General features: G+C 36.5%; 1 protein-coding gene and 1 long non-coding RNA gene across 2 annotated transcripts in view; one reads left to right on the top strand and one right to left on the bottom strand.

Moving 5' to 3' along the window:
- LOC137621435 (uncharacterized transporter YutK-like) overlaps positions 1 to 12114 on the top strand; it is a 42352-nt gene extending 30238 nt beyond the window's left edge. The window contains exons 11-13 of the mRNA XM_068351731.1: positions 4509 to 4667; positions 5202 to 5382; positions 10292 to 12114. Of these exons, the coding sequence (XP_068207832.1) occupies positions 4509 to 4667; positions 5202 to 5382; positions 10292 to 10374 (423 nt within the window). The 3' untranslated portion in view covers positions 10375 to 12114. The remainder of the gene's footprint in view (positions 1 to 4508; positions 4668 to 5201; positions 5383 to 10291) is intronic.
- Positions 1 to 13683, bottom strand: part of LOC137621436 (uncharacterized) — a 64358-nt gene extending 50675 nt beyond the window's left edge. The window contains exon 1 of the long non-coding RNA XR_011040232.1: positions 13479 to 13683. This is a non-coding gene — a long non-coding RNA (uncharacterized lncRNA). The remainder of the gene's footprint in view (positions 1 to 13478) is intronic.
- Positions 13684 to 27838: the final 14155 nt, after the last annotated feature.

Here is a 27838-nt window from a genome sequence, read left to right as displayed (position 1 = left end):
ACATGAGAAATTACAGATGATGGTATTACTGAGCACATGATAAGGATTAGCTACTTGAATCTTCCCCATACATATACACACACGCACACATGTTGAGGATAATAGGGAGGCAGATATAATTGCTGTTCCAGGTGTTGAGGTGCCAGTGATGGGAGATGAGAATGAGAGAGAGATAACAATAGAGGAAGTGAGGAGAGCACTAGATGAAACGAGAGTAGGAAAAGCATCTGGTATGGACGGTGTGAAAGCTGAGATGTTGAAGGAAGGGGGTGTGACTGTACTTGAATGGTTGGTGAGATTGTTTAATGTGTGTTTTGTGTTGTCAATGGTACCAGTAGATTGGGTTTGTGCATGTATTGTACCACTATATAAGGGTAAGGGAGATGTGCATGAGTGTTGTAATTCAAGAGGTATTAGTTTGTTGAGTGTAGTTGGAAAAGTGTATGGTAGAGTACTGATTAATAGGATTAAGGATAAAACAGAGAATGCAATCTTGGAAGTACAGGGTGGTTTTAGAAGAGGTAGGAGTTGTATGAATCAGATTTTTGCAGTTAGGCAGATATGCGAGAAATATTTAGCAAAAGGTAAGGAGGTGTATGTTGCGTTTATGGATCTGGAGAAAGCATATGATAGAGTTGATAGGGAAGCAATGTGGGATGTGATGAGGTTATATGGAGTTGGTGGAAGGTTGTTGCAAGCAGTGAAAAGTTTATACAAAGGTAGTAAAGCATGTGTTAGAATAGGAAATGAAGTGAGTGATTGGTTTCCGGTGAGAGTGGGGCTGAGACAGGGATGTGTGATGTCGCCGTGGTTGTTTAACTTGTATGTTGATGGAGTGGTGAGAGAGGTGAATGCTCGAGTGCTTGGACGAGGATTAAAACTGGTAGGCGAGAATGACCATGAATGGGAGGTAAATCAGTTGTTGTTTGCGGATGATACTGTACTGGTAGCAGACACAGAAGAGAAGCTTGACCGACTAGTGACAGAATTTGGAAGGGTGTGTGAGAGAAGGAAGTTGAGAGTTAATGTGGGTAAGAGTAAGGTTATGAGATGTACGAGAAGGGAAGGTGGTGCAAGGTTGAATGTCATGTTGAATGGAGTTACTTGAGGAGGTGGATCAGTTTAAGTACTTGGGGTCTGTTGTTGCAGCAAATGGTGGAGTGGAAGCAGATGTACGTCAGAGAGTGAATGAAGGTTGCAAAGTGTTGGGGGCAGTTAAGGGAGTAGTAAAAAATAGAGGGTTGGGCATGAATGTAAAGAGAGTTCTATATGAGAAAGTGATTGTACCAACTGTGATGTATGGATCGGAGTCGTGGGGAATGAAAGTGATGGAGAGACAGAAATTGAATGTGTTTGAGATGAAGTGTCTGAGGAGTATGGCTGGTGTATCTCGAGTAGATAGGGTTAGGAACGAAGTGGTGAGGGAGAGAACGGGTGTAAGAAATGAGTTAGCGGCTAGAGTGGATATGAATGTGTTGAGGTGGTTTGGCCATGTTGAGAGAATGGAAAATGGTTGTCTGCTAAAGAAGGTGATGAATGCAAGAGTTGATGGGAGAAGTACAAGAGGAAGGCCAAGGTTTGGGTGGATGGATGGTGTGAAGAAAGCTCTGGGTGATAGGAGGATAGATGTGAGAGAGGCAAGAGAGCGTGCTAGAAATAGGAATGAATGGCGAGCGATTGTGACGCAGTTCCAGTAGGCCCTGCTGCTTCCTCCGGGGCCTTAGATGACCGCGGAGGTAGCAGCAGTAGGGGAGTCAGCATTATGAAGCTTCATCTGTGGTGGAAATGTGGGAGGTTGGGCTGTGGCACCCTAGCAGTATCAGCTGAACTCGGTTGAGTCCCTGATTAGGCTGAAGGAACATAGAGAGTAGAGGTCCCCTTTTTGTTTCGTTTCATTGTTGGTGTCGGCTACCCCCCAAAATTGGGGGAAGTGCCTTGGTATATAGATAGATAGATAGATATATATATACATATAAATAAACCATAATGGCATTTAATATCGAATTTTACCCTTGGGAATGTATATCCACTGGAAATTCATTTATGATAACAGCTTCGGGCTAGGCAGATTCGAACCTATGCCTCTTAGCCGAAACCATGCCATTGTGTTTGATATTGACAGTGATTAAAATCGCGAGTGTTAGTGATATATATATATATATATATATATATATATATATATATATATATATATATATATATATATATATATGGTGTGTGTGTGTGTGTGTCTGTGTGTATGTGTGTGTCGTGTTGAACAAAACGAATAAAAAAAAGTTTTCTACTAAAATGCCAAACAAATGTATATTGAGCTACGAAGCTATTATCTTCGGAACACACAACAGAGACTATAAATAGTCGCTTAGCCTAGAGCTACATCAAAATTTGACTAATCCGAACTATTTCCCTCTCTTTCAGAATATTTTCGGATACATAACTATTTCGCTCTTTTTCGGATTAATTTTGGATACATAACTATTTCCCTCTTTTTCGGGTACATAACTATTTCCCTCTTTTTCGGATACATAACTATTTCCCTCTTTTTCGGGTACATAACTATTTCCCTCTTTTTCGGATACATAACTATTTCCCTCTTTTTCGGATACATAACTATTTCCCTCTTTTTCGGGTACATAACTATTTCCCTCTTTTTCGGATACATAACTATTTCCCTCTTTTTCGGATACATAACTATTTCCCTCTTTTTCGGGTACATAACTATTTCCCTCTTTTTCGGATACATAACTATTTCCCTCTTTTTCGGGTACATAACTATTTCCCTCTTTTTCGGATACATAACTATTTCCCTCTTTTTCGGGTACATAACTATTTCCCTCTTTTTCGGATACATAACTATTTCCCTCTTTTTCGGATACATAACTATTAGCCCCTTTTTCGGATACATAACTATCTCCCTCTTTTTCAGAATATTTTCGGATACATAACTATTACCCCCTTTTTCGGATACATAACTATCTCCCTCTTTTTCAGAATATTTTCGGATACATAACTATTACCCCCTTTTTCGGATACATAACTATCTCCCTCTTTTTCAGAATATTTTCGGATACATAACTATTACCCCCTTTTTCGGATACATAACTATTTCCCTCTTTTTCGAAATAACTTCGGATACATAACTATTACCACCTTCTTGGGATACATAACTATTTCCCTCTTTTTCAGAATATTTTCGGATACATAACTATTACCCCCTTTTTCGGATACATAACTATCTCCCTCTTTTTCAGAATATTTTCGGATACATAACTATTACCCCCTTTTTCGGATACATAACTATTTCCCTCTTTTTCGAAATAACTTCGGATACATAACTATTACCACCTTTTTCGGATACATAACTATTTCCCTCTCTTTCAGAATATTTTCGGATACATAACTATTACCACCTTTTTTAGATACACAACTATTTCCCTCTCTTTCAGAATATTTTAGGATACATAACTATTACCTCCTTTTTGGGATACATAACTATTACCCCCTTTTTCGGATACATAACTATTTCCCTCTTTTTCGAAATAACTTCGGATACATAACTATTACCACCTTTTTCGGATACATAACTATTTCCCTCTCTTTCAGAATATTTTCGGATACATAACTATTACCACCTTTTTTAGATACATAACTATTTCCCTCTCTTTCAGAATATTTTAGGATACATAACTATTACCTCCTTTTTGGGATACATAACTATTACCACCTTTTTGGGATACATAACTATTTCCCTCTTTTTCAGAATATTTTCGGATACATAACTATTACCACTTTTTTTGGATACATAACTATTTCCCTCTTTTTCGAAATAATTTCAGATACATAACTATTACCCCCTTTTCCAGATACATAACTATTTCCTTCTTTTTGGAAATGATTTCGGATACATAACTATTTCCCTCTTTTTCAGAATGTTTTCGGATTCATAACTATTTCCCTCTTTTTTGGATTAATTTCGGATACATAACTATTACCCTCTTTTTCAAAATAATTTCGGATACATAACTATTTCCTTCTTTTTCAGAATATTTTCGGATACATAACTATTTCCCTCTTTTTCGAAATAATTTCAGATACATAACTATTACCCCCTTTTCCGGATACATAACTATTTCCTTCTTTTTGGAAATAATTTCGGATACATAACTATTTCCCTCTTTTTCAGAGTATTTTCGGATACATAACTATTACCCCCTTTTTCGGATACATAACTATTACTCCCTTTTTTGGATACATAACTATTTCCCTCTTTTTCGAAATAATTTCGGATACATAACTATTACCACCTTTTTTGGATACATAACTATTTCCCTCTTTTTCGGATTAATTTCGGATACATACTTATTTCCCTCTTTTTCGGATTAATTTCGGATACATAACCATTTCCCTCTTTTTAGGATACATAACTATTTCCCTCTTTATCGAAATAATTTCGGATACATAACTATTACCCCCTTTTTCGGATACATAACTTTTTCCGTCTCTTTCAGAATATTTTCGGATACATCTACATGCCTCTGGCGTGGGTTCTAGGCGTGACATGGTCCGAGTGTCACATGGTCGGGGAGTTGATTGGCATGAAGACAATCATCAACGAATTCAAAGCTTACGATGAACTCGCTAAGTTAGTCAAAGCAGGAGCGATATCGGTAAGTAATTAACAAAGACGTTTTTTGAACTTTTCGTGACCTAGGCCTTGACTTTTGACCCAATCACTCCCAAGATGTAATCAAATTGTTCTTGCATCATGGCCAATCACCCCACCAAATTTCAAGAGATTCGGTCAAATAGTTTTGGAGGTATGCGAATTACAAACACACACAGACAGACACAAATATACGCCTATCAAAATATATCCTTCGCATCGAAGTTGGCGAAGGTAATAATAATAATAATAATAATAATAATAATAATAATAATAATAATAATAATAATAATAAAAACAATAATAATAATAATAATAATAATAATAAAAATATTAATAATAATAATAATAATAAAAATAAGAATAAGAATAATAATAACAGTAACAACAACAATAATAATAACAATAATAAAAATAATAATAGCAACAACAACAACAATAATAATAATAATAATAATAATAATAGCAACAACAACAACAACAACAATAATAATAATAATAATAATAATAATAATAACAAATCCCCCGTACTCCACAGAAACGAGCCGAGCTGATATCCACCTACGCCCTCTGTGGCTTCGCAAACGTCAGCTCAGTTGGCATCGTGCTGGGCGGATTGGGTTCCCTGGCGCCGGAGAGGAAACACGACATGGCTGTCATCGTTGTGAGAGCAATGATCGCAGGAAGCTGCGCCAGTTTCCTTACTTCGTGTATTGCAGGTACGTAAGTTGATTTAAACTCAAAATTTATTTGTATTTCCTTATAATAATAATAATAATAATAATAATAATAATAGCTTTTGCCAACCCTGACTCTTGCTCTTCAAAGCCTCTAATAAGAAATCCACAATAAATATGTATAACAGAAATATCAGTAAAGCAGCGTTGGGTCTAGTCAGTAATTGAATGGGTGACCAGCGAGGAAACAAGAAACACCGTCGGCACGTAAGGATAAGGTGTGGGACTAACATACGCACCCTATAGCAGTGTTGGGTCTGGTCGGTAATTGGATGGGTGACCAGCGAGGAAAAAAGAAACACCGTAGGACTAACATACACACCCTATAGATACTAGTTGGAAATTAGATCGGTTAAACTTGGTGTTAACCCTTGGCAAAGGAAAAGCAATACATTAAAGATATAAGTGTTTATATCGATCATCATCATCAGCCGTTGCTAGTTCACTGTAGGACAAAGGCCTCAGACACGTCTTTCCACCCAGGTCTGTTTGTGGTCTTTTTATGTCAGTCCCACACCCACAAACTTTCTTAGTTCATCAATCCATCGTCTTTTCCATATACATATGTATATATATATATATATATATATATATATATATATATATATATATATATATATATACAGTGGTCCCTCGCTAGTTCGCGGTTCAACTTTCGCGGGTTCAGAGCTTCGCTTGTCTAAAAAATATTCAAAAATTAAAAATATCAAAAAATATTAAAAAATTAATAATAATGAAAAATATTAAATTAAAATTAGAAATTACATTATTTTACAAATTTTGAAAACAAAATATTCAATTAGAATTAGTAATTGCATCATTTTACAAAATTTTAAAACTAAAAGAAATGCACGTCTGTATACGCTAAGCATCACGGGCATAAACGCAAGCTGATTGGCCAGCACTCGCTGAGAACTCGACTACCCATTGGCCCATTCACTAGCCCAAGCTTCTCCCGATGCCCATCGCTCCACGCTTTTCTCGTATACGCTTCACGCCATAGATCGCGGTTAGTTAGTCTTTGTCTCGCGGTGATTTTTTAAGTGTAAAAGTTTTGTGAAGCCCTTCGTGATGCCTCCCAAACGCTCTTTATCCCTTGGTGCATCTAGTGAACCGAAGAAAAAGCGAAAGATGTTAACAATTAACGAAAAAGTGAGTTTATTGGACAAGTTGAAAGCGGGAAATAGCTATGCGAGCGTAGCCCGACAATATGGCCTTAATGAATCCACGGTACGGTACATAAAGAAGGAAGAGAAGAACATCCGCAAAACTGCTGCAATATCTTTCACGAAAGATGCCAAAAGGGTTGTAAACACCCAGAATAAGACCATGGTGCGAATGGAAAATGCACTGGCTATTTGGATCCATGATTGTAGGGAGAAGAAAATCACCCTGGATACAAACATGATCCGAAGTAAGGCTAAAACTTTGTTTGATGCTATGGTGCCTGAGGGTGGTGACGACGACAACGTTCAAGATGAGGAAGAAAACGACGGCGACGAAGATGATCCTCTGCCTGGTACCTCAAGCCAGACTAGCCCACGACGACCACGTATGACTTTCGTTGCCAGCAAGGGCTGGTTTGATAAGTTTAAGAGGCGATTCGGACTTCAGAGTGTGTCGTTGTATGGAGAGGCAGCCTCTGCAGACGAAGCAGCAGCGAGGCATTATGTTGAGGATGTGTTTCCGGAAATAATAGAAGAAAATGGCTATGTCCCGGAGCAAGTCTTTAATATGGATGAAACAGGCCTCTTCTGGAAGAGGATGCCGTCCCGAACATTTCTTTTCAAGGACGAACTTAAAAAGACAGGTTTCAAAGCTCACAAGGATCGAGTGACTCTGCTCATGTGTGGCAATGCTGCAGGATTCATGCTGAAGCCCGGCCTTATCTACAAGTCACAGAATCCTTGAGCATTGAAAAACAAGAACAAAGCCTTACTGCCAGTGTACTGGATGGCCAATAAAAAGGCATGGATCACCAAGGCCCTCACACTTGATTGGTTCCTTAACTCTTTCATACCACAGGTAAAGCTTTACCTGGCTGAAAAGGGCCTGCCCTTTAAAGTGGTTCTCTTCATGGACTGTGCAGGAGGTCATGCAACTAATTTGCATTATGAAGGGGTACAGGTGGAGTTCCTTCCCCTCAACACCACTTCCCTTATACAGCCCATGGATCAGGGGGTTATTAGTGCCTTCAAAGCCCTCTACACTAAGTCAACAATGGAGGGTCTCATCTCCTCCATTGAAGAGACCGACGAGACCTTCAGCATCAAAGCTTATTGGAAGGACTACAACATAGCTACGTGTCTGGCTAATATTCAGAATGCCCTAAAGGACATGAAAGAACAGACACTCATCTCCAGCTGGAAGAAATTGTGGCCAAACAAAATCACTCATGACTATGAGGGTTTCACGCCTAACGAAATACATCACTCTGCCGTTGATAAGGCTGTCAGGCTGGCTCGGTTGGTGCAGACTGAAGGCTTCTCGGATATGACGGCTGATGAAATTAACAATCTCATCGACTGCCACTCAAACCCACTGACAGAGGAGGACCTACAGGAAATGACCAAATCGGCGAGTGAGGAGGAAGACGAGTCTGCTAGTGACGAAGGTGACGAAGCTGAAGAAGGTGGCCTTACATTGCATAATTTACAGGACCTCTTCAATGTTGCCAAAGACCTCCAAAAAAGGGCCAAAGAAATGGATGACAACATGGTAAGAGCCGTCGAATTCAGCAATCGTATTGATGACGTCATGGCTGTTTATAGGCGCATCTTCATCGACAAAAAAAAAACAACGTTCACAACTCCCAATAACGATGTTTCTTATGCGCAAAAAACCAGAAGAAGATCCTCCTGCAGCCGCTACACCGCCTCCTGCATCCCTTACGCCACCTCCTATAGCCACTACGCCACCTCCTATAGCCACTACGCCTCCTCCTGCATCCATTACGACACCTCCTGCAGCCACTACGCCGCCTCCTGCAGCTTCTCCTGCATCGTCTGCAGCGTCATCCGAGGAGCAGTAAAGCTCTTCATGCCCCTGTGCAGTCATTCATCGTTATCATCTCATCGTACTGCACAGGTCTTTTCATCAACTACGCTTAGAAGAACTTATTGTAAGAGGTAAGTTAAATGTTTGATTGTTTGATTGTTTAACACGAATCTCTCTCTCTCTCTCTCTCTCTCTCTCTCTACACCCATTTTCTATATGGTATGGTACAATTTTATTTATGTATTAACTGTAATCTTAAACCCCCAGAAATAGAAATTATAAATGTTAATTTGTTGCGCAAAACGACGGACTAATTATGTTAGCTAGTTGTAGTGTTTGCTTGTTTTTGAAAGCTGATAACGATAATTGGTTGTTCGCAAGTAAATTGTTCGGTAGAACAGTGTTCTAGACCCTCAATTGTTATTGTAAACAGACAACATATTTTACAGTTTTTTTTTTTTTGTTATAACATGAATTTCACTCTCTCTCTCTCTACCCGTATTCTATATAGTGTACTGTATACAGGGGGGTATATATACATTTTTTTAAGCATTTTTGAAGAGGCGCCGCTACTTCGCGGATTTTCAGTTTTCGCGGGTGGTCTCGGTCCCCATTAACCGCGATAACCGAGGGACCACTGTATATATATATATATACACAGTATACCCCAATAACAACAAATACTCTCAATTCCTCACATTCTGGCCACACCTACTTTTGACATTTCTTGAATCCAGACAGTAGACTAAGCACTACTCTCATTCTTACTACCATATGTGGACTGGATTGAAATTATCGAGTTTGGGCCGTATAACCCAGTTCTGGAGCCAGGAAAGCCACCTAGCACCAATATGTAACAGGCAGAAACTTCTACAAACTAACAATTGATTAAATGTTATAAGAGTTTAGACATCAAACTATGAGAAATGGAGTGAGGAGAGAAGTAAAGTAGACGGCTAAAGAAGTGGGGACATATACAGGCCTAAGGCTCGCTTCACATGAGAGGATTTTACTGCAGGGAAAAATTTTCGCTCATTAGGAGGCAGGTCTTCATACGACAGAATTTCCCCTAGCAGCCTCGTAATTTCTATAAATTGCTACACTGGAACCGTGTGGGTTAGCAGTGCCCACGGCTAGTAAATCACAGCTCAAAAATTCTTCCGAGCGGCTAGCATGTGAAGGGCCTTATTGATCTTCATTGACACTTAATATCACGAACTAAACCATGCAGCATCAAACTGATCGTGTGAAACAAGCCTAAAGGATGCTGCAAAGACCCTTTAGTAATGCCTGCAATGCACCATGTGGAGTGCACTAATAACACTACCCACATGCAGGGGTTCAAACCCTAACATGGAATCTTATTTTAACTCCTTACATAGATCCTAGTTCGAGGAAATCGATTAAAGTGGTTAATAAGGCTACTGATATCATGTAAAATATAGGGTAAACATCTGCTGTAGATTCAAATATATATCCATGCACTATGGCCTGTGAGGCATACAACAGTGGAAAAACCTTGCAGTTACTATGAGGTAAATGTTAGAAGAGGATGTATAGCAAGGTGGAAAAAAGGAAGTGATAACGGAGTTAAAGTAGGATATAAAGCAAGTACAACTCGGAGCCGAAGGAATGCTCCAAAGGCCATTAAAAATGCCAATAGTGCACTGTGTAAGGTGCAATGATGGTATTTCCTACCCCCATCCCACAGTTTTTTTTAGGTTATACAGTAGTTGTTGATTTTCAAGAAGTAACAAAATTGTTGCATCAGTTTGGTAGCATAGTGGACAGTTGGGCATTAATGTGTGTGTGTTTTCAATTGCTATATACAGTATATATAAAATGTGTGTGGTTTCATTTGCTCCCAGTTATGTTTATTCTACTTTTATTTCAGGAACAATGTTGTCTGACGATTCCATCAGCAGAAATGTAACAACGATCCTTCCATCGTTCGTTACTGAAGCATCAGGGTTCTGACCAACCCATACGACTTAGAAAAATAAATATTTTAAAATGGAAGGCCCTCAGCCTTATTACTTTTTTTTTGCCCACGCCCTAGCTGACTCCCAGTCTCAAAAGGGCATATAACCTAGCAGCATGCTGGAGGTTTTGAGGCCAGCCTTGGATAGAGGTGAGACAGACTCTGCCTTGAGCTCTCTGGCCTATGACTTTGGTCGAGGCCAGTTCATGGCCACTAAATTTAGGGTAATTCTAGATAATATACTTTTACATTTTCCGTTTCATTATTTATCTATAGTCTTGGCACCACACAACATATTTATTAAACAAATTATTTCCCCATCTCAGATTATTTTAAATACCGTTCGACATTCACTCCAAAGTAATTTCTTCTAAAAACAATATAGATTCGAATGTTGTTATTAGTATTGTACTTAAAGGACCCTCCTCCATGTTTACAGACTTATGAAGACATACAATTACCTACAACATACCCAACTGGAATTAAAACTATATTCACATTATTAGAATGTGAAAATATATCACAAGCTTAAGTTCATATGCACAAGATAAATATCCATCTTCAGAATAACATACAAAAGTTGTCGAGTAACTGAATAGACTTGCCACGACACAACTGTTTAGAGTTTTTAAACGCCACAGTTTGCCTCTAGGTTACATGAATGTGATTGTGTACTATTTCATACCAATTTTGAAGATAGTAATTTCACAAGGTTACACTGATGTAATTACTTTTCAATCAAGTCCGGTGTACCTAGATTAAGGTTGACAGGTTTTGCAATACATAGGAGATACTACAGTAATATTCAAGATCCGAATGATAGTGCACCCAAAGGCCGATGGCCACTATCTTCAATTTTACTTAAAAAAAACTTTTATCATATCATCTAATGATAGGACACTAGATTAATCAGACCCAAAATGATTTATTGAATCAATTCCACTTACTGACTACTGATACAAGAAGAGCCTGTGCTTTGCTCAGGGTAAAGTATAAAATTTAAACCTACTAATAGTGGAAATAATTCTTGATAGAATTTGCTTAATGCTATAGCAAATCCATCAAGGTTACCTGTAATCTTCAAACAAGGTATTTTCAAGATTCCATAATTTTCTATTTACAAAAATTATAAAAAAAACTGAAATCATGCTAAGCATCCGTGACTAACTTTGCACTACTTTACTGTGGCAGTATAACTCACAAATCTTAATAGTCCATCTTGGTTAACTTCCATAAACTTGAAAAAACAATCAATGTTTCATGGCTATTAACTCCAGATCTAAGCAAAATCTTTTACTTATGACTTTTTTTCACTGATGTTAATGCTTCGGTAAAAGTGAGCAAGTGAGTGTGTGTATAGATATATGTATATATGATGTATGAAATATAAGTATTTGCATGTATATATAAAAAAGAAAAATAAGTTTTCCATCTCTAAGCAGTTTTACTTCTTTTTATGCCTTAGAGTACAGAATAATCAGTACAAGGTTAGAAGGGGATATTATGCAATCCACACCTTCATAGATATCATTGATATGTACAGAATTGACAATCGAGTTTCCTGCTGATAAAATCTCATCGTAGTGGGTTATACCGAAGATACAAGTATCAGCCTCCATACATTTTTTTGAAAACTACAGGGCATATATGTTTCTCGTAAAGTGTTAGCCATACTGTATATTTATTTTGTTAATACTACACTGCATTATGATATTAATTTGTAATAAAAGGATGTATACGAATACAATATCTTATTTAACCCTAATTAAGATGAATACTGGAAATATCCCTTGATGCTAAAATCAAGACCTATCCCTGATAATACTATACCTATACTATTCTTAGCATCATGTATAGTTATACGTACAACTAAAGATCATTCAGTTTTAGATGATCTACAGAATGAGACTATAAAACTTATGTAAATAAATCCTTATAGTATGTAGGGTTATGAATAGAAAAGTATAAAAATCATGGAAATGTGTTTACAGCTTGTGAGAATCTATCCAGATGCCACGAAATATCTTTAGGATTGTAAAAGACTTAATTAACTTTGTATCAATTACAGTATACCCAATCTTATACCAAAATAATATTTTCCATTAACTTATCAAAGAATGAAATAATGTTATTTATCTTATATCAATATTTTTCCAATTCAAATTAGAGTTTGAATGATACTACTGAACTACTTCAACAATAACTATATAAATGCAGCACTGAGCAAAGCATCTATAGAACAATTAACAACAGATATCTTATCTATTTTCAACCTAACCGTACATATCCACAGCTAATAATAATAAAGCCTATAGCCTACACATCAACTAGGGGAACAGTAAAGATAGCCCTGAATATAGTGACTTTGTAAACTATACGGTAAGTAAGTTGACAGGTAAATTGCAAAATAGATAACTTCAATTTTTCATGAATCACACTCTAGACATAAAACATAGTTGCGAGATATGAAGAATGGCAGGAGAGTTGGAGCCTAGGCCTCGGAGAATTCCTAATCCTTAGTTAAATATGTTTCATAAAAGCAACGTGTGGTTTTATTATAGTTATGGATGGAAAAGGCTTTTCTACTAAAAAACAGGTGTTTTCTATAGAAAAACAAAAGTTTTTTTCGAAATTGACACTTATCTTCTAACGCGTTTCCTCCTTTTCGAAATGAGGATCTGGAATTAGTAAAACCCCAAAGCAACAGAGCAGTGGTGATAGATAGCTGCCACTGAAGTAGGTAAGAATTCTGACTGGGTGGTAGGCCTGAACATTTACAGTCACATGGCAAAAATGATTTATACTTCTCTATAAAAATGTAGGGGTGTATGTATGATAGCAGCCAACTGTATGTATTATTATAAGAATAAGGGGGTTAAGTAGGTAAGGACATGGCTTTGTAGGTTAGGTTAGGGGGAAAAGTTTAGATTAATTGATATCCATTTCTAATGAACTCGTAGGGAACTGGCCGCTGATATACAAAGGCTCCCAAATGCCCCAAAATATATCAGCAAACTTGAAATATGCTTGGCAATGCTTTAAAACCCTAGTGGCTACCAATATGATTATAAATAACGGTGATACGAGAAAAGGAACTTACCTTAATGGGTAGAAATGGCATTGAAAACCAGCTTTCTCTGACCAAACAAATAGGTAATATTCAGACAAGCGATTGAATTTACGACTCTAGCAGCACAAATTTATCTTTTATGGAGAGGTATTTCACTTTTACACATTAATTAGCAAGTAACTGTGATATAGAGTTTTGGCGACACCCGATAATTTACGATTTCTGTCACTCGAAGTGTCACACATAACAATCATAACAAAACAATAATATCAAATGAACATCAGTAAACCTTTTCGATTTATTGATAATTTTATTATACAACAATGCATTTAAAATGCAGGTTTTTAATCATATTTATTCTATTATTAAATACTTGAAATATTACAAAATATGATTTAAAGATGAAAAATTACGAACTAATACAACAGAGGCTTCGCCTTTTTGCAAAAAGAAAAAAAATCAAAGTTTCTAATAATCTTTATTCTATTATTAAATGCTTGAAAAATTACGCAATAGGATTTACAGATAAAAAATTAAGAGCTAATATTACAGAGGCTTCCCCTTTGGTCTTCCCTCTTTTGCAAAAGAAATAAAAAAAAAATAATATCAAATGAGCATCAGTAAATCTTTTCGGTTTATTGACAATTTTATTATATACAATGCATTTAAAATACAAGGTTCTGATCTTATCTATTCTATTATTAAATGCTTGAAAAATTACGCAATAGGATTTACAGATGAAAAAAAAATACGAGTTAATACAACAGACGCTTTGTCAAATCTTTTAGTTTTTGATTGTTTATGTTATGGTGTATTTGTGAATGACTTACAAACTTCAAAGAATCCTCATTTATTGGCCAACATGTGTAGAACATAGAAAATTTTTTGTCTACACGTTTCATTATAAAGCACCAAAGTAAGTATACTTATTGAGTTCCTGTAAATAATTTACATTTTAATTTTTATGATTGGAATATGACGTGACAGGGCCATATTTAGAAAACTTTAGATAATTTTACCAACTTTAGTTCAAAGTTATAGATAATAGGGCTATATTTTATTATTATTATTATTATTATTATTATTATTATTATTATTATTATTATTATTATTATTATTAGCTTAATTACAACCATATTTTGGAAAGCAGGATACTAAATTATATGCCTCAGTAGTCCAACAGAGAAATTTGGGTAAAATTAGAGTTTCAACCAGGCTCCTATATCCCACATGAAATTCTAATTTTTCTAGCTTAAATAGCGTCTTTTCAAGGAATTTGATAATTATTTCTGCCGCAAATAGTCAGGTTTACAGATACAGGACCCCTCCCCCTTAACTACAATAATGGGGAGTGCCATAGCCTCTGTACCATGGTCTTTCACTGTCTTGGGTTAGAGTTCTCTTGCTTGAGGGTACACTCAGGCACACTATTCTATCTTATTTCTCCTCCTCTTGTTTTCTTAAAGCTTTTATGGTTTTATTGTAGTGTATTACAGGGCAATGTAACCTAGGAAAACAACTACTTTTTCTTATAGAAAAAATTACGCTCTCTTCGAAAATGACACTCGTTCCCGTCGCAAATGTATAGTTTCAGAAATATATATATACAGTATCTATATCCTACGATAATGGGGGACCCCCAGTGGGAACTCGGGGTTTTGGGTGGGGAAAACACACTGGGGAAACGATATATAATCGTAAAACAAGCCTTTTCTTCTCTATACATTACCTTCTTGAATGTATTATTATCGGAGGAAAATACAAAACAGTATAACTGGATAAACTTTGGAGGCGCCGTTGCAAAGATTATTTCATGAAAAAATACAGTAACCAGTGCTGCCAACGTCTGATGTAGATCAAATGTTAGCATTCCATGCTAACATTAGCACCCATATGTACGTTCGTTCGTGCATACCAGTTTTCGACCTGCGCAAATATCCCTCCCCCTGTGCAGAAAGCTTTTTCCCCCTCCAATAACTCCTTTTATTATCGTTTACCTTTTAAAATCATCTTATTTTATATTCCCATTCAATATTATTAATCATTCATTCCATTTTATCTTCCTATATTGGGTTTATTTCTTTTGTTATTTCCTTCTTCACTCCCCGGCTTCACATAAATACTTGCTCTGGACTAGTTTCCCTATCCAGTTCATTCATGGTAAAATCATCTCATTTTATATTCCTATTCAATATTATTTATCATACATTCCATTTTATCTTTCTATATTGTTTATATTTCTTTTGTTATTTCCTTTTCACTCCACGGTTTCACATAATTACTTTCTCTGGACTAGTTTCCCTATTTACTTCATTCATGTTTACCCTCTAGACTCCGTCCTTTCTCCCTTAGCCAATCACGAACCGATACGCATTCAAAGTTTACACAAGGGGGTTGTCAACTGGTATTTCCCTACCCCCCCTTCCTTTATCTCTTTGAGTGGTCTGTTCATACGCCTTCCACCAATCCCTTTACCCTTGAAACCTTTGTCCTGGTAAGGTGTCCGTCATTTCAAGTGAGATTTATTTTTCCGTATTTTGCGATGGAGGAATTTATAGAAACTTTTAACGGCTGCAGTATTCCGTACCTAAAAGCATTTGCTAAATCCCATGGTGATTTTTATGATTCTTCAGCCAATGTTGATAATTTCCTGAAATCACACAACATAATTCCTCAACTCTTACAGTGCCCCAAGTGCCGTTCTTTTTTATCTTACAGGAAAGTCATTCACGTGTTTTATTGTAATACCGAATCCAACATAACTAAAACTAAAAAGAAACGTCGTTGTGGTTATACCGTTACTTCTTATAAAGATACATTTTTGGGAAAAAGTCGTCTACCCCCATGGAAGATAATATTATTTGCAAACCACTTTTTACATAAACATTGGCCCCACAACCATCCTCATCCTAGTCATAGGAGTTAAGCCGTCAGTCTCACCCTCCCGTGACCCGCAAGTTTCGTCGTCTTTTTCATAAAGGTAAGTCATTCCTCAATAGTCATTATATGTGTTTTGTGACCGGGGAACTCCTAGGTTTGGTTAGTTGGGTTCGTTAGGTTCTGTGCCCTTTTTGTACTTTTTATATATTGTGTAACACTTATATGGAAAATTTATTTAAAATACGTATGGAAATATCTATCATTACTATCGCTAGTAATGTCACCGTACCGCTGGTAATTCTGTGTATCATTCGTAACATGGAGAATTTTACCGTTTTCAGTAAATACCTGAGGTTTGTGACCTGTCATACTACTAGGTTAAGTTAGGTGGGTTTGTTAGGTTCTGTGCCCTTTTAGTACTTTTTATATATTGAGTAAAACTTATATGGACAAATTATTTAAAATACGTATGGAAATATCTATCATTGCTATCGTTAGTAATGTCATCGTGCCGTTGGTAACTCTGTGTACCATTCGTGAACATTTGTAACACTGTGTATCAATGGTAACGTTGCTAATGTTATCATTCGCAGTACATTCGTAAGGGAAGTGACACCGTTGAACAAGTGCTTATATTTAAATATTTTAACACAACATTTACGACAACAGTAATTATATTTAACCATTTTAACAGAAAATATATGTTTTCCTGTAGGAAATAACGTGATTTAACCGGTTTTCACCTTCATTTCATCCGTACTAACAGAAACAAATTCGGCATCTTAAAGTTAGTCGAATTGGATTATCTGTTTGTTTGCGGTTGAAATGAAGGTCAAATTCGGTTAAATCTCGTTATTTACTACAGGAAAACATATATTTTCTGTTCGAAATCACACCCTGTGATACAATACAAATTTACCGCTTTGGTAGGGTAATTGTTTACAACACCACGCTCTCCATTTACTCCAAAATAATGCAATCCTGCAGTTCTCATCTTGTACAGTAACTAGGTGGTTATTTAAGTTCTGGGAAATCAATAATTAGCAAGATATGTTGAGGAAGGGGAAGGGGTTATAAAAAGAAAATAGCTCGGTTTCCTCACTAAACGACTTGGAACTGACATGTCAACATAGTCAACCAAACAGAATTCGTGATGCCAGCGTACATAAACAGAAGTTCGTGATGCCAGCGTACATTTGATATACTGTATATTCAAAATATACTTAATTAAAAATGGATTAATTACTCAAAAGTGTCCATAAAATATGCAATTTACAAATAGTGACACTTTCGAGTAATCACTCTATTTTTGATTAAGTATATTTTGAATATACAGTATATCAAATGAACGCTGGCCTCAGGAACTTCTGTTGATGTACGCTGGCATCACGAGTTCTGTTTGGTTGACTGTTGACATGTTAGTTCCAAGTCGTTTGGTGAGGAAACAGCTATTTTTTTTTTATAACCCCTTCCCCCTTCCTCAACATATCTTGCTAATTATTGCTTTCCCAGAATTTAAATAACCACCTAATTACTGTACAAGAAGATGAGAACTGCAGGATTGCATGATTTTGGAGTAAATGGAGAGCATGGTGTAGTAAACAATTACCTTTTATAGTTTATATAGGAAATATTTATTTGATTGTTACTGTTCTTAAAATATTTCATTTTCCTTGTTTCCTTTCCTCACTGGGCTCTTTTCCTTATTGGAGTCCTTGGGCTTATAGCATCCTGCTTTTCCAACTAGGGTTGTAGCTTAGCAAGTAACATTAATAATGACAATAATAATAATGGGGTTCCACAGTCGTAAAATCGCGGTTTAGGGGTGGGAGAATACAGAAAAGGGTAAAATAAGAGAAGCTGTCACACCAATCATTGTAATAAAAAAGGTTACTGTAATCAAAATCTAATAATAGTAATGAAACATGGTTAAGACACTTCAGGATTTATATACTAGACTTCCGGCCGCATAGAAAACGTGATTTTCCCTCCCATTTTATATGGAGTCGAGTCGTTTGTAGTAGTTTTCATCATATCGTTACTTAATTGAGCTAATATTTATTGTTTTTGCTCTGCCGTATGCTCACGATTAAACATTATCTCATTGCTCCTATGTTATGGCAAGTGGACTATGTTTCGCTACGGGGTTAGCCCCTTGGGTTAGTATTTCTGAGGTAATTAGCATTTTTGCAAACTTCATCGGTAAATATTTCCGTAACCCTTAATTTGCAGAATATTCAAGTAACTTTTGCATATGAATCATCTAAAAGATATATGAGAAAAAGTACAGTAAAGAAATAATAGATATCTGAATTTGGTTGAAACTATAATTATACTGAAAATAGCCCAGTGAGGATAGGAAATAAGAAAACATATAGTGTGCCTGAGTGTAGGCCTACCCCCAAACAAGAGAACTCCAACCCAAGACAGTGGAAGACCATTGTAGAGAGACTAGGGAACAATTATTTGATTTTGGAGTGTCCTTCTCCTATAAGAGCTGCTTACTGTAGCTAAAGAGTCTCTTCTACTCTTATTTAGTGTAAAGTAGCCACTGAACAATTACATTTCAGTAGTTAAACCCTTGAGGGAAGAAGAATTGTTCTGCTATCTTAGTGTTGTCAAGTGTATGATGAAAGAAGAGAATGTGTAAAGAATAGATCAAACTATTTGGTGTATGTGTCGGTAAAGGAAAAAGGAACCGTAACTAAAGAGGGATCTAATGTAATATTATCTGACCAGTCAAAGGACCTATTAACTCTCAACAGGTGGCTAGTGCTAAAGTGGGTCTGCCTCATGTTGAAGGATGAACATATTTGTTTCTGGTAGATTTTAGTGTGTTGAATAAATCCGTTAACCGTTTTTGGCTCAAGTCAATGTTTTTTAATGAGTAGATAAATAAGATAGTGTTAAAATATTCAGCCACATGGCTAACTTGCGTAACGCAACATGTAGCCTAACTCTTGCCTGAATAGAGGAGTATGGAGATAATATTAAATTGCGAGCCACGGTGGAGAAAAGACCAAAAAATTATTAAATAGTATTTATTAACTATGGAGGGTCTTTGTAGTATGACGGCTACAGATGCCTCCTGAGAAAATACAATGGAAAAATCCTTTTTTTCCTTTTGACATTTGCAAAGCCTGACGTTCTACAAAGTCTCCGGTGTTTTAAGCATTTTTTATGATAATATCTTCCAAGATAAGACTTGTCAAAATGCTATTGTTTATACCGGTATGTTACATTTATGGGGCATATATATAGTATGAGGGGTGATAAATGCTGAGAATAAAATTATCTGTCCGATGAGGTAGGTAATAAAAGTTGATTTCAGAGAGGCTCCATATGAGCAAAATTACCGCAAATATTGTTACATAGATAACGGTAATCTTCATATTACTGTTAGCTAATAGCATAGAAAAATATTTCCACATGTGGGAATATTGTGTAGGAATGCCCTCATATGTCATTGATGACAATAACAACTAAATTCAACCTTCACTGAAATGTAATTAGTTTGTGTATGAAAGATTGTATTGTGGAATACAGTATATGTACTTTTTAAAGGTGAAACTTTCTCATAAAAGGCTAGCCTAGAGGGAGGCGTATGTGACTTTCTGAGAAGGATGACAAAATGTATGGATGTTAGCAGTTAATCAACATAAGTTTAGCAATTGAGTCGATAAATTTTTTTCAGTTAATAGATTTTTTCTAGTTTGTTAGTTGTATAGAATAATGCATTTGGTACTGCCTCTTGCAGGAAGAAAAGGCATCTTTAACAAAGGAAATGATCAGTTTTGGCAACATTAGTACAGTAATGTCTCTTGATACAAAAGCTTCACGAAATTTCCATGATACTAAACGAGATGCGAAGATTTTTCCGACTCATAACACTTAACATTTTCCATGATATGAAACAAGCTATGGTACGAGCGCTCGATCGCTTCCAAGACTGATTTTGAAATTCGCGTGCCCCCAGCCGTAAACTTGCCACCATCCTCCCGTGCTCCCTTTGGTTATCTCCCTACTCTGATACTCTGATGCTAGTTACTGCCATAAGATCCTGCTCTCCTATTGGTCAACATCTACTGTATTGTATCCCATCTTGCATCTATACAATGGCGTTCCTCGGCCATTTCGTTTTAGCAGCGCTACTGTACTCTTTAACTTTGTGTTTGTGATTTCTCTTTCGTGACTATTGTACTGTATCGTGTTGTAATATTACGTTAGTATATTAGCCATGAGTCCCAAGAAAGTTGCTGATGCGAAGGGAAAGAAGAAGAGGATGCTTTTGATGGAGACAAAGATGGAAATAATCAAGAAGTATAAGGCTGGCTTGCGGTTAAGTATGGACACTAAATAATGTGGCTGTATTGTGTAAATGATAGGAACTATCCTTAAACAGAAGAAAGCCATCAAAGCAGTAACACCTTTTTAGGGTGTGGCAATTTTCTCCACCAAGAGGAGCCACGTCCATAATGAATTGGAGAGACTGCTTTTCGTGTGGATTAAGGTCAAGGAGGTCGCTGATGACACGATCACCTAGACGACAATATGCAACAAGGCCAGCGCCATTTTCGCTGATCTTGTGTGTGTGCAGGCTGAAGACGGAGGAGAAGGGACATCGAAGCAGGCACCCCTAGAGTTCAAAGCTTCACAGGGTTGCATAGTGGTTTGAATTATTCAAGAGACGGTATGGTGTTCCTTCGGTGGTGCACCATGGGGAGGCTGCAAACTCAGACACGAAAGCGGCCAAAGCCTTTGTGAAGACGTTCAACGAGTTGACTCTCCAGGAAGGCTCAGTTCCCAGCAAATCTTCAAATGTGACAAAACTGGGCTATTTTGGAAGAAAATACTTTGTCAGATGTACATCACGGTGGAAGAGAAGAAGCTACCCGGGGCATTAGCCTATGAAGGACGGGCTTACCCTTGCATTTTGTGCAAATGCCAATGGGGATTATAAGGTAAAGTCCCTGCTGGTGTATCCCTCTTGAGATTCTTCGAGCCTTCAAGACCCACAAAGTGATCAAGGAGAAGCTTCCGCTGATTTGAATGGCTAATACCAAAGCCTGGGTAACAAGACTCTTGTTATGAAAAAATATTTAGAAGAGAAGCACCTCCCCTGAAATGCCTGCAGGTTTTGGGCAATGCCCCTGCTCACCCATCAGCCCTCGAGGAAGATATCTTAGCAGATTATTCGTTTATCAAGGTTCTCTATCATTTGCCTAACACCACCCCTCTTCTCCAGCCCATGGACCAGCAAGTGAATTAGAATTTTAAGAAGTTCTACACAAAATATCTGTTCAAGAGATGTTTTGAAATCACTGACAGCACAAATCTTACACTGCGTGATTTTTGAAAGAAGCATTTCGATGTTGCGATATGCCTCCGAGTCTTTGATTAAGCGTGGTGGAAGGTTTCAAAGCACACCTTGAACTCTTCATGAAAGAAGCTGTGGCCTAATGCCGTCTAAGTACGAGACTTCGAGGGATTCGACGTAGGCAAATGTGTAGCGGAATCAGTTGATTGGCGAGATCCTTACACTCGAGAGGTCCATGGGTCTGAAAGTCGATGAGGATGACATCAATGAGCTTCTCGAGGAGAACCAAGAGGAGCTTACAACGGATGACCTGAAGGAGTTGGAGGCCATGCAACCAAACGTCATTCAGGGACTGTTTTCTAGCAGCGACGAGGAGGAGGATAACCCTCTGACAACGGCAGAAATTAAGGAGGGTTTAGCTGGCTACCATAAAATGGCAGCTCTTGTAGAAAAGAGACGCCCAGAAAAAGTCGTCACAGGTCGTGCTTTTGAGTACATAAATGACGTTTGCCTGAGTTATTTCAGAAACATTTTACGAAGCTGGCAGAAACAAGCTTCCTTGGATAGTTATCTTTTAAAGACGCCTTTTGTAGCACCCGATGAGGAAGCTCAGAGTGATCCAAAATAAAAATAGTAAAGTGGAAAAGATGAAGAAAATGATTAGTGTACGTAGTGTAAATTTAAAAAATACAAAATGTGAAGTAAAAAAAAAATAGAATAAGAAAAAAAAATTATTTCAAGTTTTTCAAATTAAGTGTTAATATTTTCTGCCATTTGCTACTGTACATAATGTGTTTGGTAAAGATAAATGTTCACGTTTCCTTCCACTTGTTAATGTTTTCAGCCGTCTGTCCTCCTCTGCCGCCCAGAGGTAAGGTAAGGTTCCACTTTTTTGTTTCTTTATTTTCCATTTTTGATTACATTACTCTACTGTAGGTACAGTATTAACGGTGAGGTTATGTATTGAATGATCCAAATGTTTGTGTTCCATAGTGTTTAGAAGATTTTTATCATTGTTATAAAATTTCATATGGTGTTTTTGTAGAGCTTGGAATGGATTAGGCTATTTACATGTAAAACGCTACCCATGATACAAAATTTTCATGGAACGAAAGCCACTATGGCACAAGTTAATTTCCTGTCATGAGGCATTACTGTACTATGGTTTTGAAGTGCTTTAATTGCTTGTACAGTACTATAATTAGGCTCCCAGCGAAATATTTAAAGTAATTTATGCAATTTCATTTTTCGTTAAGAGCTGACATTGATCAGCTTTTCACAAAGGAATTATGAAGGGTATAGGCCTGCACTGTTTAAGTGAATCTTTAGGACTAATGTGTATACTGTACCAGCAAATTTCATATTTGGCTGTTATACTGTTATCTCTGTTGGGCATGTTGTGAGGGAATAGTTTCAACAGTGGCATAATCCAAGGCTAGTTTTGCCTGGTAATGCTGAATTCTGCAAGTGGAATAAAGCCCTACGTTAGGTTAGGTTACTGTAAAACACCAGCTCTCAGCTGACTAAACGTCCAAGCAACGCCTTTGCTATCTTTCCAACAGGTTTTATATCACTTGGTAGCATTGTAGAATAAGAACTCCACCATTGTGACTTACATCTACTGGCAAAGGGATTTTATTTCACAGACCCTTGGTAATTGGGAAAGCAGATACACACCAGGGCATCTGACAACATTACAGAGATGTATGTAAGATCTATTTCAACTAAAGAAATGATGTAGCAGACACTCTCAATCACCAGGAGCACAGAATGGAATTGGTGTGTGGCAGAAAGGATCATTACACATTGGTTAATGCCCATTCGTCTCCCGTTTGATCCAGAAACTCTATACATCGGCCTATAAGGTGTTCTATCATTCCAGGGATGTGATGTCAGCAGCATTTTGATCATCTTCCGACACACCAATTCCTATAGATGCCCAAGTCTTTTTCACTCGCTTCCTTGATTTACTGAATGCCCAACAAGCCCGTGGATTATTTCAGTTAAAGGGTACCTCAACAGCTCCCAAGTGCCACACACCGAGTGGCATTCAGTTATTATTATTATTATTATTATTATTATTATTATTATTATTATTCCAACCTACAACCCCAGTTGGAAAAGTAAGATGCTATAAGTCCAAGGGCTTTTCCCTTAAATACCAATAGAACTTGTTTTTTTTTCTTGCGAGTGGCATCATAGCAGGGGTATTACATTTCCCAGGTCAGTAAAACCAGCTGAGTTGGTTTGAGGGACTTCCTCCTTCTCAAGGATGAGTCTCCTATTAAAGAGACGACTTTAAGTTTCTTCAAGCAACAACAGAGGTTTTAACGGAACCTGCTTCATGTTGAAATGGCTGACACAAGTCTCTCTTCATAGTTTATATGTGACAGATCTATTTTAACGTTGTAACTGATATTGAAACTTTATATTGATTATTCATTACTTCTCATGTAATTTATTTATTTCCTTTCCTCAGTGGGCTAATTTTCCCTATTGGAGCCCTTGAGCTTATAGCATCCTGCTTCTTCAACTAACGATGGTATCTGACTAGTTACAGTAATAATAATAATAGGATAAATCTTGTTTCATAGTTTATATATGACAGGTCTATTGTACGTTGTTACTGATCTTTAAGTATTTTATGTTTTAATAATTTCTTTTCATATATAGTTTATTCTATTATTTGATTTTTCCTTTTCCCACTATTCTACTTTCCCTGTCGGGGTCCTTGGGCTTGTAGCATCCTGTTTTTCCAAGTAGGGTTGTAGCCTGGCTAGTAACGATAATGATGATAATATCCATATTTGTATATATATGGGGGTTTTTTTATGTACATATATAAATGTTGGATTGTGATTATAGCTGTAATGAAGGTATCTCGTATTTCTAGTATGTTTTTAAAATGCGAACTGGTCTTCATTTAAGAAAGAAGGCTCTTTTAACTTTTTTTCCAGTAGGCCTACCAATACTTGTGATGCGCAACTAACCATACTGGTCTGTGCCTGTACCATGAATGTCTTTATGTGAATTAGATCATCATCATCTCTTCCTACGCCTATTGCCGCAAAGAGCCTCGGTTAGATTTCACCAGTCGTCTCTATCTTGAGTATTTAAATCGATACTTATCCTTTCATCATCCCCTACTTCACGCTTCATAATCCTCAGCCATGTAGGCCTTGGTATTCCAATTCTTCTAGTGGCTTGTGTATTGGATAGACCTGCACATGTACCTCGCTGTCTGTGCATTCTGTTTATAAACTTTAAGCTTTATTAAAAATAATTTATATTTTACTTCTAATTTCTCGGAAAGGATGGACATATGGAAATGCATTCGAATTGAAATATTGAAAAAAAAAATAATTCCACGATGCTAGGTCCTATTTCAGATAAGAAATAGGCATATGATTTCCTAAAGGTTAGGTTAGATAAGAATATCACTTTAGATCGAGAAATAGATGGAGAAAGTTGACTTTAGTGACTGACCATGCTATACAGGGGGACTAATAAGTTCGAAAGAGGATGGATCTCTTCATCTCTAGTCATGGGTTGTACTCTATTCTCTGTAACATGGTCTTATACATGGGTTGTACTCTATTCTCTGTACCATGGTCTTATACATGGGTTGTACTCTATTCTCTGTACCATGGTCTTATACATGGGTTGTACTCTATTCTCTGTACCATGGTCTTATACATGGATTGTACTCTATTCTCTGTACCATGGTCTTATACATGGGTTGTACTCTATTCTCTGTAACATGGTCTTATACTGTCTTGGGTTAGAGTTCTTATGCTTGAGGGTACACTCAGATTCACTATTCTGTTTCTTTTCCTAACTTGGCAGTACAGCATCTTGCTTTACCAACTAGGGTTGTAGCTTAGTAATAACTAGAGGGGCACTCAGTAGAGTGCAGAACGCCGCGGCAGCTTATTTCTCGAACTTTTTCTAGACCTTGACCTTGACATTTGACCTTAACGTGTATTAATTGGTGTGGATTTTCATATACTCAAATATGAACCAAGTTTGATGTCTCTGTGACAACGATGTCCAAACTTATGGCTGATTGCGTGAATTGGACATTTTGCTTGATCATGGCCTTGACCTTTGACCTTGACCTTCCAAAATTTAATAATTTCCATCTTTTTATATAACAGTTAATTCCTGCAAATTTTATTACTATGCAATTAAAATTGTGTTCAGGAAGCTGTTCACAAACAAACACATACACACAAACGGGGGTATAACATAACCTCCTTCCAACTTCGTTGGTGGGGTAATAATGGATCCCGTAATTTATGATGGGCTTAATGCAACTCTGCAGTTTGATAACAATATTATTAGTGAAATATGTGCGTGTATTGAATGTTATTAATTGTAATATGTAAGATTTCTCTTCAATTGCGTTGTTTTCAAGAGTTAAGAGGCAGGTTGAGGTAACTGAACGCGTCTCTTAATTTTATAGAACAATTGTTCTCTTATTTATAAACATATAAGTTCTTTTTATTTTTTAAAGATAGTTCCTTTTCGTATTTAGATCATTATTGTTTGGTCCTCATGATCTATTTAAAAAATAACAAAGTTCTTTTATTTTTTATAAAAGATTGTTCATGTACATATTTACGTAATTAGTATGTAGACTTCATGAACTATTTCAATAGTTTATTTTCATATTTAGATAATTTGATTAGTGTTTTAAAATTTACTAACCAATAAGGCAGTAGCAATCGAGTCGTTATGAATGAACATTGAACAAATATGAAAAAAAGAAGATTCATTGATTGAATAATTACCTCCGTCAAGGAAGTTGTAAGGAGGTTATGTTTTACCCCTTGTTTGTGTGTTTGTTTGTGAACAACTTTCAGTTAACAATTTTAATCGTAGAGCAATGTAACTTGCAGGGATTAACTGTTATGTAAGAAGCTGGAAATGATTAAATTTTGGAAGGTCAAGGTCAAAGGTCAAGCAAAATGTCCTATTCACGTAATCAGCCATAAGTTTGGACATCGTTGTCGCAGACTTCAAACTTAATTCTTATTTGAGTGTATGAAAATCCACGCCAATGAATACATGTTAAGGTCAAAGGTCAAGGGTGAGAAATAAGCTGACGTTGCGGAGGTCTGCGATCTACTGAGTGCCCATCTAGTTATTAAATGTTACAATAGCAATTTTTGAAGTTGAATGTTGAAGTTTCAACCTGATGAAACATCAGTTCGTAACTCATTTGAATCATCAAAGTAAAGAAAGTATTGTAAATATACATAGGCATGTATAATTAATCTTGAAAATAATGTCCTCTTATTTTTTATAGTTTATATATCAAAGATCTATTCTAATATTGTTACTGTTCCTAGGATAGTTTATGTCCTTTGAATCAGCAAAGTAAAGAAAGTATTGTAAATATACATAGGCATGTATAATTAATCATGAAAATAATGTCCTCTTATTTTTTATAGTTTATATATCAAAGATCTATTCTAATATTGTTACTGTTCCTAGGATAGTTTATGTCCTTTGAATCAGCAAAGTAAAGAAAGTATTGTAAATATACATAGGCATGTTTAATTAATCATGAAAATAATGTCCTCTTATTTTTTATAGTTTATATATCAAAGATCTATTCTAATATTGTTACTGTTCCTAAGATAGTTTATGTTGTTTGTTTCTTCTCTTATAGTTTATTCATTTCCTTATTTCCTTTCTTCACTGGACTATCTTTCCCTTGGGTTTATAACACCCTGCTTTTCCAACTAGGGTTTTAACCCTTTTACTCCCAATGGACGTACTGGTACGTTTCACAAAACTCATCCCTTTACCCCCATGGACGTACCGGTACGTCCTTGCAAAAAGCTGCTATTAACATTTTTTTGCATATTTATGATAACTTTATGAAAAACTTCAAGCATTTTCCAAAATAATGAGACCAACCTGACCTCTCTATGAAGAAACTTAAGGCTGTTAGCGCTATTTAAAATAATATATTGCAAAATGTGCTTGAAAAAAAAAATGACTGGAGGTTAAGGGTTGGAAAGTTCCTAATATCGTTGGGGGTAAAAGGGTTAACTTAGCCAGTAATAATAATAATAATAATAATGATAATAATAATAATAATAATAATAATAATAATAATAGTTTCCTATTCATCTGGCTAAAGTATTAATTTCATATACAACGAAGATGTATTTCTTAGATA

This window comes from Palaemon carinicauda, chromosome 28, assembly GCF_036898095.1.
Source record: "Palaemon carinicauda isolate YSFRI2023 chromosome 28, ASM3689809v2, whole genome shotgun sequence".
Classification (NCBI taxonomy): Eukaryota; Metazoa; Arthropoda; class Malacostraca; order Decapoda; family Palaemonidae; genus Palaemon; species Palaemon carinicauda.
The sequence above is the reverse complement of the archived record's forward strand: the minus strand, read 5'-3'. Positions and strand labels throughout refer to the sequence as shown.